General features: G+C 61.9%; 9 protein-coding genes across 9 annotated transcripts; 4 read left to right on the forward strand and 5 right to left on the reverse strand.

The window, feature by feature from the left end:
• Positions 1–203: 203 nt before the first annotated feature.
• VTJ83DRAFT_1550 (uncharacterized protein) lies at positions 204–1,328 on the reverse strand (the record flags this gene model as incomplete). Its single annotated transcript, XM_071007722.1, has 3 exons — positions 204–754; positions 845–1,045; positions 1,127–1,328. 3 exons carry the CDS (start codon positions 1,326–1,328, stop codon positions 204–206), a joined length of 954 nt encoding a protein of 317 aa, XP_070868090.1.
• Positions 1,329–3,429: 2,101 nt separating this feature from the next.
• On the reverse strand, positions 3,430–5,720 carry VTJ83DRAFT_1551 (uncharacterized protein; the record flags this gene model as incomplete). The annotated part of the gene is made up of 6 exons (XM_071007723.1): positions 3,430–4,567; positions 4,653–4,994; positions 5,070–5,093; positions 5,155–5,275; positions 5,339–5,516; positions 5,601–5,720. The coding sequence occupies 6 exons, from the start codon at positions 5,718–5,720 to the stop codon at positions 3,430–3,432; spliced, it is 1,923 nt and encodes a 640-aa protein (XP_070868091.1).
• A 2,009-nt stretch (positions 5,721–7,729) lies between these two features.
• Positions 7,730–8,713, forward strand: VTJ83DRAFT_1552 (uncharacterized protein; the record flags this gene model as incomplete). Its single annotated transcript, XM_071007724.1, has 1 exon — positions 7,730–8,713. The coding sequence occupies one exon, from the start codon at positions 7,730–7,732 to the stop codon at positions 8,711–8,713; it is 984 nt and encodes a 327-aa protein (XP_070868092.1).
• Positions 8,714–9,226: 513 nt separating this feature from the next.
• VTJ83DRAFT_1553 (uncharacterized protein) lies at positions 9,227–12,496 on the reverse strand (the record flags this gene model as incomplete). Its single annotated transcript, XM_071007725.1, has 1 exon — positions 9,227–12,496. The coding sequence occupies one exon, from the start codon at positions 12,494–12,496 to the stop codon at positions 9,227–9,229; it is 3,270 nt and encodes a 1,089-aa protein (XP_070868093.1).
• A 1,771-nt stretch (positions 12,497–14,267) lies between these two features.
• Positions 14,268–14,879, forward strand: VTJ83DRAFT_1554 (uncharacterized protein; the record flags this gene model as incomplete). The annotated part of the gene is made up of 2 exons (XM_071007726.1): positions 14,268–14,557; positions 14,633–14,879. The coding sequence occupies 2 exons, from the start codon at positions 14,268–14,270 to the stop codon at positions 14,877–14,879; spliced, it is 537 nt and encodes a 178-aa protein (XP_070868094.1).
• Positions 14,880–16,372: 1,493 nt separating this feature from the next.
• Positions 16,373–18,123, forward strand: VTJ83DRAFT_1555 (uncharacterized protein; the record flags this gene model as incomplete). The annotated part of the gene is made up of 6 exons (XM_071007727.1): positions 16,373–16,528; positions 16,621–16,695; positions 16,817–17,289; positions 17,382–17,675; positions 17,765–17,897; positions 17,968–18,123. The coding sequence occupies 6 exons, from the start codon at positions 16,373–16,375 to the stop codon at positions 18,121–18,123; spliced, it is 1,287 nt and encodes a 428-aa protein (XP_070868095.1).
• A 236-nt stretch (positions 18,124–18,359) lies between these two features.
• VTJ83DRAFT_1556 (uncharacterized protein) lies at positions 18,360–19,371 on the reverse strand (the record flags this gene model as incomplete). The annotated part of the gene is made up of 3 exons (XM_071007728.1): positions 18,360–18,470; positions 18,552–19,106; positions 19,228–19,371. The coding sequence occupies 3 exons, from the start codon at positions 19,369–19,371 to the stop codon at positions 18,360–18,362; spliced, it is 810 nt and encodes a 269-aa protein (XP_070868096.1).
• A 1,023-nt stretch (positions 19,372–20,394) lies between these two features.
• Positions 20,395–21,760, forward strand: VTJ83DRAFT_1557 (uncharacterized protein; the record flags this gene model as incomplete). The annotated part of the gene is made up of 4 exons (XM_071007729.1): positions 20,395–20,451; positions 20,514–20,884; positions 20,948–21,392; positions 21,464–21,760. The coding sequence occupies 4 exons, from the start codon at positions 20,395–20,397 to the stop codon at positions 21,758–21,760; spliced, it is 1,170 nt and encodes a 389-aa protein (XP_070868097.1).
• Positions 21,761–22,012: 252 nt separating this feature from the next.
• Positions 22,013–23,544, reverse strand: VTJ83DRAFT_1558 (uncharacterized protein; the record flags this gene model as incomplete). Its single annotated transcript, XM_071007730.1, has 6 exons — positions 22,013–22,212; positions 22,299–22,545; positions 22,646–22,779; positions 23,005–23,032; positions 23,114–23,382; positions 23,478–23,544. The coding sequence occupies 6 exons, from the start codon at positions 23,542–23,544 to the stop codon at positions 22,013–22,015; spliced, it is 945 nt and encodes a 314-aa protein (XP_070868098.1).
• Positions 23,545–24,474: the final 930 nt, after the last annotated feature.

Below are 24,474 nucleotides of genomic sequence, written 5' to 3' on the forward strand. Positions count from 1 at the left end.
CCATTATTATAGCCTCATCCCGGACGCACGGCCTTTTCTTGTGGCTGTTTCTTCCTTTCTTTTTTTTCTTGTTTTTGTGTGTATGTGTGTATGTGCGTGCGTGTTTTCCTTCCTTCCTATCCTCATCTTCTTGATGGGCTTTCTATCGATCATGTTGTTGCTGTTCTTGTCGTTGTTGCGATTTCAACGTCTGCCCGCCTACCTCAGTGCAGCACGCTGTCTTTATAATACTCGCACAGCTTGTCCAAATCGTCTTTATGAACCCGCCCAATCTTGGCCACCGGCAGGCGATCCTCCACCGTGTACACGCGCCCGCAGTCCAGCCGGGCGATCGGCGCGATGAACTGGCGCGCGTCCTCAATGATCACGGCCAGGGGCTCGCGCGTGATGTTCTCGGCGGGCGACGGACGGGCCGGCTCGACGTTGGCGTTGTGCAGCACCACGTAGTCGGAGACGCGGTCGATGCCGTTGGTCTTGTTGTACGCGGCGTCGGCGACCGAGGCGGCGGCCGTCGTGATGCGGAAGCATAGCGAGTAGTGCAGGCGCCGACGGACGACGACGAACCACCGGAAGCAGGCGAGGGGTTGGGTTCCGTGGAAGGCCGGGCATTGGCTGGTCCAGGCGGATGGCCGGGGCTGGGCCTGGGCGCCAGGGGTGGGAGCGGTCTTGGTGGGCGGGCATGGCTCGAACCAGACGGTTTTGAAGATGCGTCCCGGGGTGAAGAAGCGCTTTGGCTTGCCAACGATTTGGAACTCTGCGGTGGCGGGCGGGGGAGCTGAAGCGTCAGACAGACCGGCGGCGGATGGCGATGAGGACGCTCTGATGCCTCGTGGATCTTGCTTACCGTCGCTGAGAGGTTGGTTCCACGCGTGGGACCGGCCTGGGGAGGCGGGCGGTGATTTCGGGATGCCGTTGGAGCCGCCTCCGAGGTGGTTGTGATCCGTTGCGGTCGAAGTCCCGGGGTGGGAAAGGGGTAATAGAGCCGAGGATGTCGCTGCTGCGAATCCGGCCCTTTGATACTCGGTATACAGCTGTTTTAGGCCATCTGCTGCCTGTTAGCGGCTTTGCATCTCGGACAGGCAGGGCGGCCTGGCTCCCCCAAAGCACGCCGCGCCACGCCACGTACCCGGTCCAACGCGCACGTAGTCTTGCTCGTCCTCGTCCCAGGCCCACGGATCGCCGTACGCCTTGGGGGGCGGCGGTCGCTCCTCGGGCGTAGCAGAAGGCGGGATCCCAGGGTCGAATTCCACCGCGGCCGGGCCAGGACACGCACCGCCGACGATGATGCCGCCGCCGGCATGGTCAAAGCAGACAGCATGAGATACCATGGCGGGTCTTCCCAGAGAGTTGGCGGGGCGATTGAACGGGTCTATCCAGCGGGTCAGGAGGCAGAAGCAGGCGAAGGATCAGCTACATGAAATCATGAAATGCCTCGAGCGTGGGGCGTCCTTGTGAGACGGAGCAAAGCCGGTGATCGCCGTACACCCCACGCAATACGATGCGGGGGGGGGGGAGGGGAGGGGGGAGGGGAGAGACGACGAGCTCTCGTGAGCGGTGCGGCTTTCTGACGAGGATATACGGAGGACGGTTCGTGGTCCGTTACGAGGCGATCGCATTTTAGAAATCACTCATACGTGGCTTCGTGCGCGCAGCAAGTCAAGGGGATCCTGCGATGCCCAAGAACCGGACCGGCGGTTGCTCAGCTGTGCGTCACAGCCACTGTCTCATCGGGGCCTGAGGGGTCCATGGTGGCAAGCCAGCCTGAGCTCAGCTGGGTCCGATCAGGCCGGGTGCATTCCCTGGCGAGGTGGACGTAAGGCGAGGGCAACGACATTCGGGACACCAAGCACCATATAGAAGCCGTGGGAGGCCCAAGACGAAGCGGTCACCTTGCCACGCCACAGCGACATGCGCAGGCCGCCGAACCGGGCACGTTGCGCGCGGACCAGACAAGGCAGACAGACATGCAACCTGAAGAATGGCACTGTATATGCACTGTGCCTAGGGGGGCGCCAGGGGGGGGGGGGGGGGGGGGGGAAGGGGGGTGTAGCTGACTCTGTCTGGTTGCTTTGGGCCATCAGAAACGACAAGTCATCAAGGAGGTCTGTACTATACAGTGAGTACCTGGTGATGTCATGTCAAGTCAAAAGTGTCTCTCCTCAAGCCCCCCCCCCCCCTTTCTCCCCCTCCCTCTCTCAACCACGACTTGGTTGTCTTCCACGCAGCCGCCTTCACCACGTCTGGGTGCATGGACTTGAGCGTGTCGAGCTCTGTTTCGTTGGCCGACGGTGACCGCACGCATAGGTTTTTCAACGTCCTTCTTTTTCTTCTGCAGCCGGTCCAGCGCGTGCAGAATGGCTCGCTCGCGGGTGCTCAAGTCCACTACCTACCCTCTGCTGTCCGGACCGAGCAAGCCGTAGGTCGCGAACGGGGCCGCAGTGCCAAACCGACCCGAGAGCGCAAGGCGGCGTTTGTACCGTACCTCATCCTAACGCACCCTACCGTACCTAGATCAACCAACACACAACGCCTTTGTTTCCGCCAACCACCAATCGGTTACGTAGCTCAACCGCCCCATTCCTCCGTCTGCCCAGGCAGGGAAACTCGTGTCGTAGCATGGATGGCCGCCGCGGGTTCTTCATATCTTTGCACATGGAACCTTTCCTGCAACATGATTGATCCTCACGTACAGACCTTGTGTGACTCTGAGCCGAAAAGGCAGCGGAGCTTCAGAGGCCTGCCCAGTGCCAATCATGGGCCACGCTGACATCATGCCGTGTGCGCCGTTGGTGGTGGGTGTTGATGCACGCGAAACAGCCCTCGCCTTGCTCCGGGTCCCAAGCTGGATAGGTACCTCGGACCAGATCCCTACGGGCCAGCGGGCAGGGCAGCCGTTCCCGCGGGAGGCAGGGGGGGGAGGGGGGGGGGGTGGCTTCACTGAATATGCCATCAGAAGAAACGCACACAGCCGCAATGACAGATGACCGGGAGCCGTGCAGCTTTGGGTTTCGACAAAGCCGACCAATCAGACAACGCGGTCGAGGGGAGACCCACCACGGGCACCGTACCCGTCCCGATCCAAGGCTCTCCCGGCCTCATAAAAGAACAGAACCAGTCATAGCACACCTTTTTTTTTTTTTTTTTTTTTTTTTTACCGAAACCGTCAAACCTCCTGTGTAAGTAGAATGATTTGTTAATTGCATTACCTATACAGGCGGCATCGTGGTATGTTACGTTCCTGATCGCATCATTATTTCCCACTGAAATGGGATAGACAATCCGGATTAATAATATTCCAACCACTATTACTCCCACATCCCAACCCTTCACCAACGCACCCTCACTGACTCATTCATAAACTCTCTCTCTCTCTCACACACACACACAAACCCCCCACCCCCACCCTCCTTCACATCCTTCCGGACCCCTCTATTGGCGAGCCCCACCCAACGGCCCCTGAGGTGCAGGAGGAGGACGAGGCATATCGCCCGGCATCTCGTACGCCGCCCTGGTCGCGTCCATCTCCTGGGCCCCGGCGGGCGGCGGCGGCGACGGCGTGGACGGGTACCCGCCGTACGGCTGGCCTGCCTCGGCGTACTGCGGAGGCTGCCCGTAGTACGGCTGCTGCTGAGGCTGCTGCTGTTGCGGGGGAGGTGCGTTGTAGTGATGCTGCTGTTGTTGCTGCTGCTGCTGTTGCTGCTGCTGCTCCTGTCCGGGAATTCCCGCATACATTTCCTGGGGGAACGGCTGGGCCTGGAGCTCCTGGGGATACGAGCTCAGCGGCCGGCCCTCGTCGGCCTCGGCGATGGGGGCGGGGAAGCCCGCCGGGTGGGCGGGGCTGCCGCCGCCGCCGCTGCCGCCGTTGGAGACGGTCGAGTGGCGCGGGTTGAGCGCCGCGGCGGCCGCCCCGCCGGCGAAGTAGCCGTTGCTGCTGGTGCTGTTGCTGTGCTGGAGGAGGTGCGCGTGGTCGCCTTGGGAGCTGGGCGAGCTGACGTGCCCGGCCGAGGTGCCCGTGCTTTGCGGGGCGAGGGGGGAAACGGGGGTGCCGCTGGTGCTGACCATGCTGTTCCGGTCGTACGGGCCGGGTGTGCCGGCGGGAGGAGGGTACAGCCCGCCAGGCTGTTGGGCCATCGGCGGCTGCGGCGGCTGCGGGCGCAGAGGTGACACGGCCTGCGGGTGCAGAGGCGGTAAGGTCTGCGGTTGGCCCGGGATCGTTGGTTGCTGGTTGGGAGGAATGGGAGCGGCCGCGGCAGCGGCGGCGGCGGCGACCTTCTTTTGGCGGCCCCGGCGCCACAGGCAAAAGGCGATACCGGCGATGGCGATGAGAGCAACGCCGGCGCCGGCGCCGATTCCGGCGATGGCGGCGGTCGACAAGCCGCCGCCGCCCTTGCCGGCGTTCTCGTCGACGGGAAATTGCATCGCAAACACAACGTTGACGACGGCCGACGTAGGCCTGGAGCTCTCGCCGTCCTTCTCGACCGTCAGCTCCGGCGGCCGGAGCGTACGCGCGGCGGAGCTCCAGCACGGCGTGACGCCACCGAGCGCGGCCGTGAACGGGTAGTAGCCCCTGGGTTCGAGTCGGTTAGCCAGGTGGCTTACATCATCCTGGTGGAGGATCGAAAGAAGACAGGCCAGGACGGGGAGCAACTCACTTGGGGCAGCAGCCTCCGGGGACGGAGTAGTAATCATCCGGACAGCTCGTCAGCACGCCCACCCTCACATCGGCAGGCTGTGGGAAGTTCCATCCAAGAGCCTTGCCGTCCGCGGTCGGCGCGGCCAAGGCGGCCTCGGCCACGTCCCAAGGACAGCAGTCCGGCTTGTCCCGGATGCAGCCTTGGAACCCGGCGTAGAGCATGGCGGCTCCGCCATCGACGAGCGTGAAAGCGGTATCGGCGCAGGTTCCCTGGAGGAGAGGGCCGGACCCCGTATAATCGGCCTTGCCATCGTACACGGGCGCCGGCAGCGGGGTCGTGACGGTGACGACGTCAACGGTTCTTGAGATATATGTCAGCCTTTAACCTGAACAATAACAACAACAACTGGTGCGGGCTCCGCGCTCGTGAACCTACGTCAAGGCGATGCTCACCGCCCCTCTGCAAACGGCATCGTGTCAGCACAAGGAACAGCCAAGCGCGCTAGATCGTCTGGACTCACGGCGTAGGGATTGTGGGCTCGTCGCTCGTGTCGTCGCTCGTGTCAGGTGCGAAGGTCTTGGGGCTTGGCCTCGTGCCGCCGCAGTAGAAGCTGAAGAAGTAGGACTCGAAGTCCGAGTACGCTGCGAGCCATGTTAGGCGCTATCCATCCGTCCGGCATCTCGCCTCGAGACGAGGAGACCAACCGTATCCGCTCATGAGGTAGTACTGCGAACAGGTTCCCGTGACGACTTCGGAGAAGAAACACTCCATGTATTCCTGCCCCTTGTCACAGATGCACTGGGTGGCGGCCGCCATGTAGTTGGTCGCGGTCAGGATCTCACTGGTGCAGTCCAGGTAGGCGGTGCACTGCGCGGCTTCGTCCTGGAGGTTGGTTTTTTGTCAGCCCCGGCGGTCGGGTTGGGGGGGCCTCCGCCATGGCAACGCCAGGAAGAAGGGTCATCATACAACGCAATCCATGTTGTATTGACGAGGTCGGAGGTCGGCGAGACCCAGCAGGCTGGCCACGGCGGGCGGTGGCACGGGCGCCGGGGTCGTCACCGGCGGCGATAACGCGGCGGCGATCATGGCGACGGCTGGGCGCGGATCGTCGTGTCTCACAGGCCAACGGTTCGCGCGGGAGAGATCGAGAGACAGGGAGAGAGAGGGAGGCGCCAGCAGGACCTCGGGAGCGACGCGTCGGCGGGTTTTCAATAGACGGCATGTCCTCCCCCAAGGGGCTCAGCCTTGCCGACAATGGGGTCGCCATGCCCTGGCGTGAACGGCCCCTGGTGGCTTGCCCGGATGCGCAATAGCCTAGCGTAGAATGGCATGGGGGCAAGGTCGGAGGGACCAATGACGGGCCCAACCCATGGCGGATTGCGCTCGTGGCAGCGTTGATGGAGGATGGTGATAGGGCATTTTGGTTTGGGGCTGATCAGCCGCCTCTTGGCTTGCAGCAACATCCATGCAACAAACCCAGGAAGTGGGATTCGCGCTTGATACTATAGGAAAGCGAGAATGCTGAGCAGGCCAGGCCATGGCCGTTGGCTCTGTTTTGTTGACCCACGAGAGAGAAAAGGTTAGGTTCGGTTTGCGTGAGCCTACATACGGTGTAGCTGTGTTTCCTTGCCTTTACGCTATGATCCGAAAGTCTGTGTCCTCTGCATATTCTATCTTACACGGCCCAAGTACGTTACCCAAGATATGGCAGGCTGGTGCCGTGGTGACGGAGGGTTGCCAGCGAGAAAAACCAACTCCGGGGTTGGGTTTGAGAGGATTCACTAACGACAAACAAAAAGCCTCAGCACAAAAAAAGGGGGGAGAAGTGGCAACCTCGGCAGTTTACGGACACAGCAAGATCGCAAAAAAAAAAAAAAAAAAAAAAAAAGAAACGGTCAGACCGAGTCACAAAGTCCTCCTGTCGTCTGTCTATCAACCTTGTGCGAGGCGCTAAGAGCACCCAAGAGCACTTGGAACCCTTCCGTGGAACTGTTGAGGTCTTGAGGGTGGAGAGTTGACGCTGATGCTGGCGCATGGGCGACGCTAGCCGGGTGGTTATTTTAGGATATCCCAGGCTTGCATACTTCTGGTTAATAACTACGGTAGTTACTCTGTCGTGACCTGTATGGGCTCGTGCTTCGTACGACCTGACCAGGTCTCGTCCCCGCGCCCCACGCCTGGGAGGGTTCGGTGCAGATCATAGGGTTAGGGTTAGGGTATGCGGGGTGTTGTCCGTCCTGTCTCCATGCCACCCCCGCAAACCGCACTCATCCTCTCCTACTCAAGCCACCACGCCTGGCTGAGCGGTGGTTCTTGTCAAGGTCCGTTAACCTCTCTCTCTCTCTCTCTCTCTCTCTCTCTCTGTGGTCGGTGGAGAAGCCGGCCATTACCCTCAGAGACACCCGAGCACATGTCTGTCTTGCTTGGGTCTCGTTACCCATCCGGCCGCGTGCCGCCCCGTGTTTAGCCGTGACAGCATAATGGCTCATGGCGGGCCCCCCCTCCATGAGCAATGACAAAAGACGCTCGCTCGGCTCGACATCTCCTGAGCGAGCGACAAGACCACCACCAGATTCCTCACGGCACTAGCCAGCAGAAGAAGCGCCTGGAAGCGAGACGACGAAACCGCGCCATCACGTCGTCTGGACAAGAGCCGCTCAGCCCCGGTCCCCGCAGAAGCTGGCCCCGCCAAGTCGGCGTCGGATCGCTGGCCAGACGGTTAAATGGGGATAAATAGAGAAATGGGGCCAGCCGCCAGCCACGCGCATGGCCTTGGGCCCCTCGTCGATCCAACACGCCGGGCCGGCTGCAGCGTGATCACATAGGGCCCCTCCTGCGTCATCACAAGGCCTCAAACGGCCCGGAACTCCTAGGCGGCGGGGATGGCTAGGCTGGCTGACGGGTATATATAATCCGGGGGCAAAGGTCCGTCGTGAACGTGCTTCTTTTTCTTGTCTGCGTGTGTGTGTGCCTGTTTGTGTCTTACCACTTCGACACCGTCCACCCCTCCAACGCTTCCCCCCCCTTTACAAAAAAAGAACAAAGAAAAGCCAGCAAAGCCGACAAGCAGTCCTCGTCACGTCCAGACCGCAACCATGGCTCCTCTCATCACCAACATCTACACGGCGGACCCCTCCGCGCATGTCTTCAACGGCAAGCTCTACATCTACCCCTCGCACGACCGCGAGACCGACATCCAGTTCAACGACAATGGCGACCAGTACGACATGGCCGACTACCACGTCTTCTCGCTCGCCTCGCTGGACCCCGCCTCGCCCGTGACCGACCACGGCATCGCCCTCAAGGTCGAGGACATTCCCTGGGTGAGCAAGCAGCTCTGGGCCCCCGACGCCGCCACCAAGGACGGCAAGTACTACCTCTACTTCCCGGCCCGCGACAAGGAGGGCATCTTCCGCATCGGCGTCGCCGTCGCCGACACCCCCGAGGGGCCCTTCAAGCCCGAGCCCGAGCCCATCAAGGGCAGCTACTCGATCGACCCGGCCGTCTTCGTCGACGACGACGGCGCCGCCTACATGTACTTTGGCGGCCTCTGGGGCGGCCAGCTGCAGTGCTACCAGCAGGGCAACGGCATCTTCGACGCGGCCTGGTCCGGCCCCAAGGAGCCCTCGGGCCCCGGCGTCCGCGCCCTCGGCCCGCGCGTCGCCAAGATGACCGACGACATGCTCCAGTTCGCCGAGGAGGTGCGCGAGATCCAAATCCTCGCCCCCGAGACGGGCGAGCCCATCGCCGCCGACGACCACGACCGCCGCTTCTTCGAGGCCGCCTGGCTGCACAAGTACAACGGCAAGTACTACTTTAGCTACTCGACCGGCGACACCCACTACCTCTGCTACGCCGTCGGCGACACCCCGTACGGCCCCTTCACCTACGGCGGCAGGATCCTGGAGCCCGTGCTGGGCTGGACGACCCACCACTCCATCGTCGAGTTCCAGGGGCGCTGGTGGCTGTTCCACCACGATTGCGAGCTGAGCAAGGGTGTCGACCATCTGAGGTCCGTCAAGGTCAAGGAGATCTGGTATGACAAGGACGGCAAGATCGTGACGGAGAAGCCAGAGTAAGCCCAAACACAAAAAGAAAAAAAAGAAAGAAAAACAAAAACAACAAACCAAGGGAGCGGTATGCCAGGGGGCGGCACCTGTGTGAATCTATACTGGTTGTAGAAACTTCTCCTAGGGTCTATGGTATATTCCTTCTGTGATGATCGTTTTGCCGTTGCTGTTTTGCCGTCTTTGTGATGCCTGCTATGTACAAAACCATGCTAGATGCAATGAATGAATCCTCCCCCTCCCCAACCATGAAAAGCCAAAACCTGCTCTAACCCAACTCCAACTCGATGCTGAATGCAAAACAAATATATCCACCCGCCCAGCATGACGGCCACTTACAGGAACCGCCCGGATCCAAGTCAAGTCAAACCAACCAACCAGCCAGCTGCGCCAATTCCAAACACTTGCCAGGGTATTGCCATCGTGCCACGTCCCTCCCCCCCTCTTCCTCTTCCTCCTCTTCCTTCGCCTCACTCCCCATCCCTACGTTCCTTTTGCCTCTCACGCCAGCTCCCTAAAAGGCCACTAAACCTTGACTCCGACCCCCGCCGCCAACCTCTCCAGCGCCTTCTCATACCTCCCGGGGCTATGATCCGTCAACATACCCCTCCCAAACCGGAGCTCCCCAAACCTCTTCTCCGCATCCTTCACGTACCGCAACACAACACGCCGGGCGGGCCTTCCAAACCTGTTCTCCTCGCGCTCCCACCAACGCGCAGGCCCGGGGGCGCCGCTCGCCGCCACAAACGCGTCGCGCCTCAGCACGGGCGCGCTCTCCACCACAAATACCTCGCCAGGAGGGACCAGCTTGATGCCGCCCGACGCAGAGACGGCCTGGCGCAGGGACTGGAGGGTTGAGTAGGACCAGGTGGCGTCGTCGGCGAAGTCGAGGGAGGAAAGGAGGTCGTCCGACGGGGGCGGGGCTGCGGTGGAGGAGCGGGACTGCGCAGCTGGGGTGGAGGACGGGGCGGACGCGCCGCTCCAGTAGCCTTTTCTGTTCGGAGCCGAGGCCAGGGATTGCCAAACGCGGCGGAGAAGCTCCGACTTGGCGGTGGCGTGGTCCGTCTTAAGCGCCACGGCGGTGGCCTGGAGGTCGTGCAGGAGGCCGAGCGAGAGGTGGGGCACCAGGTCGTTGCCGTTGACGATTGTGGTGATGAGACCGCGGGTGGCGCGACGCAGGGCCGGGCATACGGTGGCCGGCGGGCCGTAGGCGTAGACGTGGATCGGGCGGTTGGCGGGGAGGCAGATGTGGCTCGGCTGCTGGGCGGGCTCGTCATGATACGTGAGCTGGTTGCCGTGCGGCTCGGCGGATGTGACGAACGGGGTGCCGGTGCCCTGGCCGGGCTCCGAAAGCATGATGGCCAGGAGGGAAGTGACGGCGGCGCCGAGGGAATGACCCGTCAGCACCAGGCCGTAGTCGGGGAACTCGTCCAGGGCAGCCTTCAGGGTGTGCAGGACGCGGCCGTCGCCGCCGTACAGGAGGCGCCGGGCCGAGGCGTGGACGCCCTTGTGCACCTTGTACGTGCGGCCTCGCCAGGCCAGGTCGTCATAGTCGCACGTCATGTCGGCGAGCACATCCTCGAACCCCAGGGTGCCGCGGCAGACGAGCACGACCGCCTTGGATTCGTGATCGAGCGAGATGTAGTGCACCATCGGGACGCCCGTGTTGGTGGCCCCCGTGGCGTCGGTGCCGCCCTGGGGGTCGACGAAGGACGCCAGCAGAATGTCGCTGGGCTTGGACCGGGTGTGGTGAGCAAAGACGCGCAGCTCGTGGTGCGTGTCGTCCGACATGCCGGGCCGCGGGAAGCCCGTGCCGATGCCCATGAACTTGAGGAACTTGGATCCATACGACGCCGAGGCGAAGCGCATGTAGCGCGCCGCGTTGGCCAGCATGTGGCGCTGCGGAAACATGCCGGGGATGGCGCCGTCGCGACGGAGGGTGCCCAGGTGCTCGGCCGGGCTGAACTTTCGCTGGTACACATACGAGACGAGGGATGTCTGCGACGTCTGGGCCCCCAGGGTGTAAATGTTCTTGGTGAACGAGTGCATCCGCCGGGGCTGCCTTGCCGGCGAGTCGATGGGGTACGGCACCCACTCCGAGCCGGCATCATCGGCGGCCGCGTCTGCGGATTCGACATAGACGCGCGACGAGGGTTCTCCGTCGGCGGTGGCGATCGAATACGTCTCCGATAAGGAGACGGTCGACTGTCGAAGGCTCTCGTGGATCGAAATGAAGCTGCGCCGGTCCGAGTCGTTTTTGGCGTCCGCGTCGGGATTCGTCTCCTTCATCTTTTGGTTGCCGAAGATGGTCTTGGGCTTCTGCAGCGCGTCCTTGAGTCCGCCTCGCTTTCCCGACTTGGAACTATGATCGCGTTCCTTCCGGGCAGGCGACGGCGGGCTTGTCCATGACGATTTGGAAGACATCCTCGATGGGATCACCGGCGGCGCAAGGGGCATCTCCGAGTGCTCACGCCTCCGCGACGTGTTGGCCGTGATCTGGCCGGGACCGGCCGTTGTTGTCGGGGGCGGTGCGAGCAAGGCGGAAGGCGCAGGCTCCGGGACGGCGCGCGTCTCCTCCTCCAGCATCATGCTGCCGTCGCCAACATAGCCGTCGCGGTTCACCAAGCTCTCGAGCGACTTGCGGCTGAGCCGCTTTTCCATGTTCCAGAGCGGCGTGAGCTCTCCGTTTCCCTTCTGGAACGACATGCTCTTCTCCTCGCGGTTCTCGTGCCGGAAGACGAACCGCGCAGAGGCCGCCGCGTCGCCTTCTTGGAGCGGCCGGCTGCGATGCTCCTCGACCAGCTCGAGCCCCGGCGGCGCCTCCACGCGGACCTCGTCGATATCGCCGACGACGTGAATCTCGATGGTTTCGGAGGTGACGATCTCCCTCGTGATGGACACCTGCGAGCTTTCGGGAACCGAGCTGGCGATCCAGCGCTCGAGCTGCTTCGACGACACATCGTCGGACGCGACGGCCTGGGCGGCGGCGAGCTGGCGGCTGGCGGTCTCGTCATACACATCGACGCGGGTTCCGTTGTTGAGGACGACGACGTCCCAGACGATTTCGTCGACGGCGAGGCGGAGGCGCTCCTCGGCGAGCAGGGCCCTGCAGGACCTCTGGAGATAGGCGAGGGCGCAGAAGGCGGTGACGAGCTCCGAGACGCCGATGGCTACCTGTCCGGTGGAGGCGGGCTTGCCGAGCTCTCGACGGACGAGGGCGATGATGCTTGCGATGGCACGGGACGAGTCGGTCGATCCGAAGAAGCGGTCGAGGGTCCACAGGAACGCCTGGGTGGTGTCGGAGAACATGGACAGGGCGGCGCTCGTGAGGTTGAAGCCGGCGGCCGCCCAGAAGGCCAGCTGGTCGACGCCGGCGTGGACCCTGTCGATGGTCCGTTCGATGTTGGCCTCGATGTCGGGACGGACAACCTTGGCGGCAGAGCGAAGGACGGTGTCCTTGCCGGCGGTGCTCAGGACGCCGCCGACGACGGTCCGGCCGAGCTCAATGGTGGACAGGGTCGTGTGCTTGGCCATGTCGAGGCCGTAGCCCCCGACGGTGGTGCCGACGCGGACGGCCAGGCTCGTGGAGCGCGTGGCCAGGCTGACCAAGTTGGCGACCCGGGTCGGGAGCAGCCCGTGGCCGACATCGGGGGCGGTGCTCGCAGAGGCAAGCCGGGCTCTGCGCAGAGCGAGAAACTCCTCCTCGGGAGTCAGGGCGACCGGGCCCGTCATGGCGGTGTTGTCATGGTCTTGGGATGCTAAAGGGGCGGCGGGCTGGCGGGTGTAGTTGGTCATGCTGGGGGGCGATCGCGAGTTGCCGGCGCCGTTGCGGCCACGATGCAGTTGGAGTTCCCTCGTGCAGCAGCAGCAGCAGCAGCTCTAAGGAAGCGGTCGCCGTAGTCGCAAAGCTAAGGGTTAGGAGCGGCAGCGACAAGCGGCATGGCCGAGTCTGTCGTTGAAGAAGACGGGGCCGGGCAGCAACTGAAGAATACGGCAGAATAGGGGAGTGGGTAACATTTAACGTTGGGATGGAAAAGTGGCCTGCATAAAGACTGGGGCAAGCGAGTCGGCAGCACCCACGTCAACGGAAACTCCACCGATGGGCACGCGATGACCGGCATCAGGGGTGCCTCCAACCCCAGACTTTCATGCACGGCGGGCCTTGGGTTCCGATCGACAAGGGGAAACGGAATTGCTCCGGGCACACCGGGAACACGCCGGGCGAGACAGGACAGAGGCATGTGACGGTGAGATTGGGTGGGTGGTGGGGTGAGGTTGGGCTGGGCTGGAATTGGCGTGTGCTCTCCCGTCACCGCCAGAAGATGGAGGAGCGACGCAGCAGGGATTTGGCTCCCAGCATTCTGCATATGGTGCGTTTGTTGAGACCTGACCTTGGCCGTTCTGGCAGCTGATCACCGCACCTAACGTGAGGTGTGAAGAACAAGGGCGCTTCCACCGGCATGGTCATCAGCTGCGGGATGGAGCGCGGGATGGTTGGAACGTTTCGAGTCATTCCAAGACCCCCCGGGCCGAACCTGACGATCTCCGGGAGACCTGGGTTTCCAGGTTGTCCAGGTTGAGGAACGTGGAGGCCAAGATACCCAGTCAAACGCGGGACAGAGACAGAGAGACAGAGACGGAGACAGAGGGAGCAACAAGAGAGAAGAGAACCCCCACGGAGCAGCGTTCTACTGCCAATTTTGGCAATCCAAAAGGCGAAAACATTGAAAACACGGTGACCTCCCGGGGCAGAAATGTCGGAGGGATGTTGCCCTGGAGAAATTTTTGGAGGAGGATGGAAGGATGATGCCCGTGTCCCAGTGGCGAGAGACGGCTCTTGAAAGCGAGGGAAACTGGAAAGCCGACCGAAAACAAGAGAGAGCGGATGGAAGCGTGAAGCTGGAAGGCGTGGAAGATTGAAAGGAACTGCCCAGGAGCACTGGATGCTACTCTGAGAAACTGCCGCCCCATCCCCGGTCCCTGTCAGGTGTCCACTGGGCAGGTGAAGCCCCTTCCCCCCTTTCCCCCCCAAACAACGATGGGGATGCCGACAAGAACGATGGAACCTCTCCCACCTCAACCCCGCCTTCCGAATCCATCGAGGAGGCATCGCGGTGCAGCACCCCAACCCTGGAAACCTGCAAGCCATCCTTGAGCCTGGAAACCAACCCTGGAGACGCAATGCCCCGCCCCCCTCCCCCGCCCCCCCCACCTCTAGCGCTGGGCATCCGCTCGGCCGCAATCGGGGGTGCAACAGCGTTGACGCTGTCCGGCTGGTGTCGATGATGCATCCTACGCCAGAGCTGAGCTGAGGTCAGCATTGGGTGCGAACTTGTCCTCGAAAACACTTTGGCACGTATACAATAGACCGTCCTGCATTGCCTCTGGTGGCCTCGATTGAATACCTACCTAGGTTCTCAAGATCCATTGCCCGTTGGGTGCTCAGGCTTGGGATTCGAGATCCTCCCACCCCCCTCCCCCCTTTCGACACCAACCCACAGCTCTACAAGCAACGGCGCCAAGTCGGACGACCATTCCCACCAGTTCATCCCAGCACACCGTTCCAATGGCAGACAAGGAGCTCTTCCCCGCCGAGTACCTCTCCCCCGAGGTGCAGGCCGCCCTGCCCGAGGGGTACAAGCTCCGCCAGCTCCGCCGCACCGACTATGACACGGGCTTCCTCGACTGCCTGCGCGTGCTGACCACCGTCGGCGACATTCCCAAGGACCAGTGGGAGGAGCGCTACGACTGGATGGCCAAGCAAGACGGCTCCTACTTTGTCATCGTCATCGAAGACACCAACGCCACCCCGCCCCGCGTCGTCGGCACCGGCGCCCTGCTCGCCGAGCGCAAGTTGTAAGAGCTGCTGCCCGTTCCTCCTCCCCGCGCCCTGCAGGACAAACGGGCTGATGACATCTTTGCGCCAACCAGCATCCACAACCTCGGCCTCGTAGGCCACATCGAAGACATCGCCGTCGCCAAGGACCAGCAGGGCAAGAAGCTCGGCCTGCGTCTCATCCAAGCCCTCGACTTCATCGCCCAGCGCGTCGGCTGCTACAAGACCATCCTCGACTGCAGCGAGCACAACGAAGGCTTCTACGTCAAGTGCGGCTTCCGCAGGGCCGGCTTGGAGATGGCCCACTACCATGAGGGCCCCAAGAGCGCCAACCCCCAATAGCCCGTGCAGTCTGGCTCGAGGGGGGAAAGAGACACACAGCTCGGGGGCATCGCAGAGCGCGAGGGGCTGACTCGACAGGCGACGGAATGGCAAACCTCGAAACACGCCCGTGCCAGCACCCTGCCCTACGGGGCCTTTGTGCGACGCGTCGCTGTGTGACGTCGTCAGTGGGCCGCAGTTGCACCCTTTGTCCACCGAGCCGGGGAGTTCGTGGCGCAAAGGAGTAAACACACGTTGGCACGACGGCAGCGTTAGCACCCCCCGCCCCAGCCCAAGAAGAGTTCAGGGGAAGTTGGACCGTCGCACACGCACCGTTGTGCGCATGCAACCTCATGGCATTTCAGGTAAGCGGTAGTGGACGGCATGCCCAGGATAGAAAATCAATATTACCTTATAGAGCAGCTGAATGGATCTCGGTCGCGAATGTGCGCCACTTGCGGCCTCCATCGCCTCGCCTTGCTCACCCGGTCACCGAGCCTCTCTGTCTGGCTCTGGCGTCTCGGGGCTCGGTCGCCGTCCAGACGTCCTTTATTCTGCACTCCCGGATGCCCTGGTGAAGCGAAGCTGGCCTACCTATCGGATGGGGCGGCCTGGTCTCTCCCAATGTGCCTCCAGAGAGCTCAGAGAGCTACACCAACCCGCCGCGACGCAGCCCTAACCATGTAACATGCTCGCTAGGCAACAGGTACGGATGCTGTGTCGCCGTCGGGGGTACCCCGCCCGTGAAACGTTGCATGAGGCGGTTGGTGGATGGCGCCACACCTGCAGAGACCGTCACCGAGAGGATGGCTGTGAGCCCTACGCGGGGCTGCTGCACAGGCCAACGCCTCGCTGGACCATCATAGAAAAGACATATCACCGACGGGGCTCATCAGGTCCGTCCTGTCATCTCGACCATGGCGGCTGGAAGTCCCGGCAGCATCTCATCCATTATCCCCGAAACATTTATTGCATGACATCTCGAACTCTGAATCATTACCCCCCAATCCTCACGGAAATCATCACCGCCCTCCAGTCACCGTTCCTGGCGCGATAGTCTCTGACGTCTCTCACCCACCTCAGAATTCGCTGAATCCTTTCCCCGTCCGTCGCTTCCAGCGTTCCCTGATTTCAACCCAAGATGAACAGATCGCTGCGAGTTGCCCTTGCCCGTATCCGCATCGCTCTCGTCCAACAGGAGTGAGTACCTCGTCGTAGTTGTCAACTCTCGTCCTCGCCTCTCCCTTGGCCAGCTTCCGCAAACCGCGAGAAAAGAAAGCCAGATGGATACCGACTGACTTGCCTCGTCACGAAGTAGAGTATGCGAGAAGCTTGGTGTCATTCCTCGCTCTCCACGAACCTGGAAAAGACGATCTTCGGTGCTTTTGCTTCCACGGTCCACGAGACACGCAAGGGCTCCCAGACGCGAAGCCTTCCAACAGGAATAAGGAACAGGTCAGCTCGAGTCGAGAAGTTCGCATCCAAACGCCTTTCTTGGACCTCCTCCCCCCATCATGTCTTCCGCTGCCAAGGGCGTCTCCGAGGCCGATTGTGCCAGTCATACGACGCCGGCGTCCCGGAACTGGATCATGGGTAAAGAAGCGTTTGAGCGTCGTATGCCGCACCACGACGGGATCAAGGCGTTGTGGGAGACCAAGTGGAAGCATCCGGTAGGTGGTCAGGAGAGCAGAGACGCGAACAGCGGTTACGTCGCCTCTTCCCTCATCCTCCTTCTTCTCGCTAACCTGCCAATCGCCACCAGTGCTCGCTCTCCGTCTATCCTTTCCACGACGGCGCGTACGAGGACTTTGAGCCCATCTTTCGGGAGCTGATCGAGGTAGGCCAACTCTTGGGATGGATTCCGCGGTGTTCCACTTGTTCCCGAGTATCCGCCACCCACGACCCCTGATTCTCCCTTCGGGCTTGACGGAACCCCCCAAACTAACCCCTCTTCCCAGAACAACATCACCACTTCTACCTCCCCCGCCTACACCCAAACTTTCCTCCCCACCGCCCGCCTTCTCGCCTCCGACGCCGACCTGGCCGCCTCCCGCGGCGACTACGCCCTCGCTACGTCCCTCTACCTGCGTGCCTGCGCCGTCTACCGCATCGCCCGCTTCCCGTACATCACGTCCTTCCCCACCATCAATGCAAAGGACAAGTGGACCGCGTGGGAGGAGCAGAAGCGGACGTATCTCAAGGCAGGGCAGATCTGGGAGGGGGCGAAGCTCGAGGAACATGGCGTGCCACATCGGTGGGGGAAGGAAGGGGAAAGGGAAGGAGGGGGAATTTGGATTTACGTGAGGGTTCCGGTTCCAGAGGAGAATGGTGATGCGGGGAAGAAGGTGCCTGCGGTGATACTCATGACGGGCCTGGATGGGTACCGACCGGATAACACAGCGAGGTGCGACGAGTTTGAGAAGAGGGGTTGGTGAGTGATCGTCTATGCCTACCTCGCTTTCTACAATGCAGCGGGTAACCGCTGGAAGTGAGCCAGGACCTGACAAAAAGGTTGTTGCTCAGGGCTTCCGTCGTGGTCGAGATTCCCGGCACGGCCGACTGTCCCGCCGACAGCAGCGACCCGGAGGCGCCGGACCGGCTGTGGTCAAGTTTGCTGGACTGGATGCAGGAGGACGGCCGCTTCGACATGGGCCGTGTGGCCGTCTGGGGTCTGAGCAGCGGCGGCTACTACGCGGTGCGCGTTGCCCACACGCACCGTGAGCGTCTCGCCGGCTGTGTCGCGCAAGGGGCCGGCACCCACTACTTTTTTGACCCGGAGTGGTTGGAAAAGGCGGAAGGGCACGAGTATCCTTTTGAGCAAGTCATCCCCTTTCCCGGCTATGGCCAGGCCGGATGGTAGGAAAGCAGGTGCAACGGCGGAACCATGGGCTGACGAGAATAAAAAGGTTGCTGCCCGCCCTCGCCATGAAGCACGGATTCACCTCGGTCGAGGAGTACAAGGCCAAGGCGATGAAGACTTTCTCGCTGCTCGAGAACGGCATCCTCGACAAGCCATCGACGCGGTTGTTGCTGATCAATGTACGTTGTGCTGCTTGTCCTCTCATTGTGGTTTGGACGCCATCAAAACGTTGCTCTAACGCAGGCGAAGGGTACTCATGACGGGCTCATGCCCATCGAGGATTCGATGCTGCTGATGGAGCACGGCACACCCAAGGAGGCACGCTTCTTCGCAGGTGCACTGCACATGGGATACCCGATGGCGAATTATTCGGTGTACCCGTGGTTGGAGCAGGTGCTGGCTTAAGTGGGGGTTCTCTGAAGGGAGGCGGCGAAGAAGGGGATCCAGAATTCTCCCAACGTTGATGGCGTTCTAGCTGTAGGTTTTTTAGGAGGAAACCTGTTATCCGGGCGCTTACAATGTTTTGCCTGTCTCGCTCACCTTGTTTTGTTACGTCGTCTTCTTACCCTAGGTTACAAGAGAAAGAAAGACAGGAGTATTGTTTTCACTTTGTGCTGTCCCAACTGATCATCATCTCACGGTCACCTGCCCATCCACCCGCCGTCGACCACCAAAACGTGCCCGCTCACATAGGCACTTGCGCGGCTAGCAAGATAGACGACAGTGCCCTTGAAGTCCTCCGGCGTTCCCCACTGCGGCCGTTAGATCTCTCTATAATACCTTTCAAGGCGTTGGGAAAAGGGAAACAAAAAAAAAAGACACAAACAACTTACTCTCCCCGCGGGAATCCTCTGGCTAATGCTCGCCAACCTCTCCGGGTCGTTCAGCAGCGCCTCGTTCATGTCCGTCTCGATATACCCCGGGGCAATCGCATTGACGGTGACCCCCCTGGCCGTCCACTCGTTGGCGAAGCTCTTTGTCAGCTGCGCCACGGCGCCCTTGGACGCCGCGTAGGCCGGCACGGTGAAGCCGCCCTGGAACGACAGCAGCGAGGCAAAGTTGATGACGGACCCGCGCCGGCCCGTGACGGGGTGGGGGTCCAGCCCCAGCATGTGCGCGCCCACGTCGCGAGTCAGCGAAAAGACGCTGGCGAGGTTGACCTGGAGGACCTCGGCGAAGTCGGCGTCGGGGAAGCGCTCGCAGGGGTGCCGCCGCTGGATGCCGGCGCAGTTGACGAGGATGCGGATCTCCGGGTGCCTGCCCTCCGAGAGGATGCGGGGCACGAGGGAGGCGACCGAGGCCGGCGACGCCAGGTCGGCCTGGTAGATGGTGGCGGCGCGGCCCAGGGCGAGGATGGCCTCCTGGGTGGAGGTTTGGGAGGGGTCGCGCTTACGGAGAGGAAAGCTATTTAACCATGCCACGCGCCCATCTCGTTGCAAGATGGCATGCGAGAGGAGAGGGGAGGCCTCGCGCGAGGAAGGAGTCGGAGCAGCGGTTGCGTCAACCTACCTGGACGAGAATGATGTCGGCGCCGGCTTCGGCTAGGGCGATGGCCACGGCCTTGCCGATGCCTCGCGTAGCGCCGGTGACGAGGGCCGTGTGGCCTTGGAGCGAGAACATGGAAGGGATGGCGTTTGCGTTTGCGGTTGCCATGGTGAACGGCGGTGATTTCAAGACGGTAGGTTTCGAAAGCGAAAGTGAGATATAATAATACGCGGATTGGATAAGGTAATATTAACCCAAGGGTGAAGGTGGTGATGAGCGCCCGGAGCTAGGGCGACGTTGGCGGCGAGTCCATGTACTGCTACTATACCGTACATGTATGTGTACATCCGGGTGGGGTGTAAGTGAGGTGAGCACCCATTCAGAAGGGGAACAAGCTGCGAGGAGCTCGTAACGGAAGCAACCCTTCCACGAACCACACGGCCCATCGAGCCTTGTATTACAGCCCGGAACATGGACCGTCGCCAAACCGCCAAACCAAAGCACCTTTTCCCGGCTTCCAGTGCAACGTCCAGCCGCCGACCCCTTTGAGCCTCTTCCCCTCTGAGGTGCGCCGCCCCGCGACCGGAGCTCTCCTCCTCGCGCCACAGTCGGCTCGAGCACGAGAGCGGGGCTGTAAAGGCTTGCCCCACTGGTCTCTTGTCTTGCATCAGGCTTCAAGCCGGAACCCAATCCCCCTTGGAGAAACGAGAGCCGAGAATCTCAGGTGCCGGTCCGGACCTGCAGATGGCCGCCGTGTGGGGGATCCAGGTGACCAGTGTATGGAAAAGGGGGGGGGCTTGGGGTTGGGGTTGGTTGGTTGGGTTGTCTTCGAGAGGACATCGGATTCGGTTCCGTTTAGGTCAAGAACTGGCGCCGGAGGATACGATGGGGAAAAGCAAAGGGACCCGAATGGCTGGGTATCGAATGGGTGAACCTCCATGTTCACGGGGATGAGTCGTGCAGCTTCAAGTTTGGATTCTGGGTCTTCTCGTGCGTCGAGGTGGGAAGCTCACGTTCCGGTTCAGGTTGGTTGCTGCCGGGACCGGAGTCACTGGGGTTTCTTTTCCTGATTCCCCTGACGGTCCCAAGCTACGTTGGTCTCTTTCTTCCCTATTTGGACCGACGGCCCCGACCCGTGTCGACATCTCATAGCTTCACCAAGCCAGATCGATCATCTCTGTACAGATCGCCATGACCCTATCGCGCGTCAAAGCCTCGGTGCTCCACGGCGCCCGGGACCTGCGCCTGGTACATGCTTTCTCTTCCCCATCTGGACGCAAAGGCTGCGTAATTTCCTAACCGTCCTCTAGGAGGAGCGAGAGCTAGGTCCTCTCGGGCCCCAAGACGTTCAGGTGGCCGTCAAGACCACAGGTCTGTGTGGCTCGGACCTTCACTACTTCAACCACTTCCGCAACGGCGACATCCTGGTTCGCGAGCCGTTAACCTTGGGCCACGAGTCGGCCGGCATCGTCACGGCCGTTGGGTCTGACGTGACCGCGCTCCGGGTGGGCGACCCTGTGGCTCTCGAGGTAGGCCTGCCCTGCGGCAGCTGCCGGCACTGTCGGTCCAACGCGTACAACATCTGCCCGGACATGCGCTTCCGCAGCTCGGCCAAGGCCTTTCCTCATGCCCAAGGCACGCTCCAGGAGGCCATCACCCATCCGGCTCGGTGGTGTCACAAGTACGGAGCCCCTTGGCGTGCGGAACAGCTCAAGAGGCCCGCGTGGCTAACCTAGCGCACCAGGCTTCCCCCGGCCGTCTCCCTTGAGCTAGGCGGTCTCGCCGAGCCGCTTTCTGTTGCCATCCACGCCTGCGATCGCGCCCAGATCGACGACAAGGTCGCCGCCGACGTGCTTGTGCTCGGCGCCGGCACCGTGGGTCTGCTGTGCGCGGCGGTGGCGCGCTCCCTCAACCAACGGGTTGCCATCGCCGACATCCAGCCTGACCGAGTCCGTTTCGCCCTCGACAACGGCTTTGCTCACGCGGGGTACGTCGTGCCGCCGACCAGCGGCGGGACGATCGATGAGAAGCTGCAACGGGCGAAGAACCTCGCCGAGGACATCAAGGCCGGCAGCGCATGGAGGGAGGAAAAGGATCATGGCGACCACCCAGGCCCCCAGCGTCCCTTCCAGTTTGATGTCGCTTTTGAGTGCACCGGAGTAGAGTCGTCTCTCCAAACGGCCATCTACGTAAGCGGCTCATCCTCGATACATGTTGGCATGAACACGTCGCATTCTGACGCCTCGCTTTCCGCACGCAGGCCACAAACCCCGGCGGCCTCGTCATGATCATCGGCATGGGGAACCCCGTCCAGACGCTGCCCATCTCGGCCGCCGCCCTGCGCGAGGTGGACCTTCGCGGCGTGTTTCGATACAGGAACACGTACCCCCGTGCTATCGAGCTGCTCGCCAAGGGGAACCCCAACCTCCCGGATCTCTCCAAGCTCATCACCCACCGCTTCCAGGGTCTTGGGAGCATCCCGCGCGCTTTCGACACGGCAGCTCGCGTCAAGGACGACCATGGAAAGCTGGTCCTGAAGGTCATGGTGGAACTGTAAGATGCGGCAGCGAAGCCGGGGAGGTCATGTGTAGAGCACGACACCAACAGGACAATGCGCAAAGCGTTCAGATTTTGGTTTTTACCCAACGTGCAGATATACGGTGGAATGAATGGCGTTGCGCACAGCAAGCATCGCGCCAAACGAGCAAGCTTACGAAGCCTGGAAAATCCGACACCCGCTGTCTAGCACCCTTCTACGCCCACATATCCCCCCCCTCTCTCCCTTGTTGCCTCCCCTCTGCCGCCCCGCTCACGACTTGTCCGGGAAGCCAAAGTCCACCCCAAACGGCGGATACACGAACCGCTGCAGCTTGCCCTCGCGCGTCAGCTGCGCCGAGTAGTCGTTGAGCTTCTGCATGTCGTCGGCGTCGAGCTCGAGCAGCGTGTCGACGTTTTCGCGGATGCGCTCGGGCGTGACCGACTTGGCGAGAACGGTGCTGCCGCGGGCCACTGGCGGGCGTGTGTCAGCAGCGTCCATGACGCGTCCCTCCCGGGAGCAACAAGACCAAAAAAGAGAGAGGGGAGAGAGAACCTACAATGATAGCTCAGCAGCACGGCCGCAGGCTTGGCGCCGTGCTTCTCGGCGACCTGCACAACCGGCTCGGCCGTCAGGAGAGGCCCGCCCGTGCTGCCGAGCGGGCTGTAGGCCATGACGTGAATGCCCTTCTCCTTGCACAGGTCGACGATCTCCTGCTGCGGGAGCGCCGGGTGGTTCTCGATCTGGTTGACGGCGGGGATCACGGTCGCGTGGGGGAGGAGCTGCTCGAGGTAGCGTTTGCTGTACTGCAAGGGGGGTTAACCATGTGCTCGTGTTCACGGCGGCTTGGGGCGGGGGGCGGAGGGCGGGATGGCGAAATAGGTAGAGGGCGGAAGAAAAGCTCACGTTGGAAACGCCAATGCCCTTGGCCTTGCCCGACCCCAGGAGCTGCTCCATCTGCTTCCAGGTATCGACGTGGTTATGCGAGCGGATGATGTCGCGCTCGCCGTTGGGGAGCTTCGGGAAGCGGTCATCGTTGCCTGTCCAGGAGGAGCTTGTTAGTTTTCAAGTTTCCTTGCCCCCTCTCCTTCTCTCTTTCTCTCTCTCTCTCTCTCTCTCTCTCTCTCTCTCTCTCTCTCTCTCTCTCTCTCTCTCTCTCTCTCTCTCTCTCTCTTTCTCTTTCTCTCTCAACCTCCCTCTTCGAGACGACGCCCTCATCTTGTCTCGTGAGAGGTGCGAGGTGCATAAGGTGCGCGCTCACTCACCCTCGGGGTTCATCAACAACGGCCAATGCTACACCATCCCCGCCAAACTCGTCAGCCTTGCCCGCTCCCAGCCCTCCTCCCGAGGGAAAACCCCCCAGAACGGACTCACCACGAGCAACAAGTCCACATACTCCAGCCCCAGCGCCTTCAGGCTCTTGTCCAGCCCCAGCGCGCACCGCGTCGTGTACGTCGCCCACACCTTGGTCACCACGAAGACGTCCTCCCGCCGCACGATGCCCTCGGCGAAGGCGTCGGCGAGCCCCTGCCCGACCTCCTCCTCGTTGGCGTAGCAGTAGGCGCAGTCGATCAGGCGGTAGCCCGCGCGCAGGGCCTCGACGACGGCCTGCCGCACCGCGCCGGGGGGCGACTGCCAGGTTCCTGTTGGTGGGGGGTTCCTTGGTGTTAGCGGGGGAGGGGGGAGGAGGTTGGGGTTGAGCTTGCGGGTGCGGAGGAGACAAGAAAAGGGGCCGTACCGAGGCCGACGGCCGGGATGTCCAGGCCGTTGTTGAGCTTGTAGGTCTTGGTCTTGAGGGAGGCCATGGTTGCGGTCGTGGTGGTAGCGAAGAGGAAGAAGCCCGGAGCAAGCGTTGGGACGTGGCCTTCGCGGCGTGTCGGTATGCAGGGGCGTTTGCCGTAGATCCTGGAGCTCCCGGCTCGTGAAGGTTCAAACCGGAGGAAGGCTGGTAGGGGAGGGCTCTGGAGGCAAGGGATGGTGAGCCGCGTCGTCTTGAGCTTCGCGAAAGTCGCCGGGGCGGTTTCAAAACCGGACCGTTCAGAACAGAACCTACGTACGTACGCACACGCTCACGCAACACAACAGACGATCTGTGCAAGCGGGAGAGAAGCTGGATGGTCTGAAAAGCCAAGGTATATCTATCTATCTATCCATCTGTAGAACCGAGGGGGGCCGGGGGAAAGCTTGGGACGGTTTCAGCATCCGGTGTGGGTATCGTCGTCCGCACGTCCTCCCACTCTGCGGGCGGCTAAATGAGGGCCCATGGCCTCCCATTGCGTTCTGTCGCAACGGCGGGAAGCGGCATGGAAGTCTTGGTGCACCCTGTGCCGCCACCGGCCGTTCTGCCACGCGTTATGCGATGGCGGCGCATGGAGAGTCAGGCCAGAGGGGACTTGGATGGGAGGTTCTGGGAGGACTCCGAGATGGTGAAGTTTTGGTTTGTTTCTTTTTTCTTTTGCGGAACCAATGCAGAGAGCTTGACATGATTTTCTCCCGCTGAAGCATCGAGGGAGCCTACCTACATAGTATGACCGGCCAACGTGTTCCCCTGAGGAAGAGCCCCTCGTTGCCGGCCTCGTGCGAGGCGGGCGGGGATGGCGGGGGGGATGGCGGGGGGATGGCGGGGTGTTGTGCAGCTCACTAGGCCGGCCGCGAGCCAGGGGAAGCCTGGCGGTGGTATTTTGATAGGTGGAAAAATAGCGTTCATGGGGAAAATGGTACTCTAAAGACGAGCC

The sequence above is a fragment of the Remersonia thermophila genome, chromosome 2 (genome assembly GCF_042764415.1).
Source record: "Remersonia thermophila strain ATCC 22073 chromosome 2, whole genome shotgun sequence".
In the NCBI taxonomy this organism is placed as follows: Eukaryota; Fungi; Ascomycota; class Sordariomycetes; order Sordariales; family Chaetomiaceae; genus Remersonia; species Remersonia thermophila.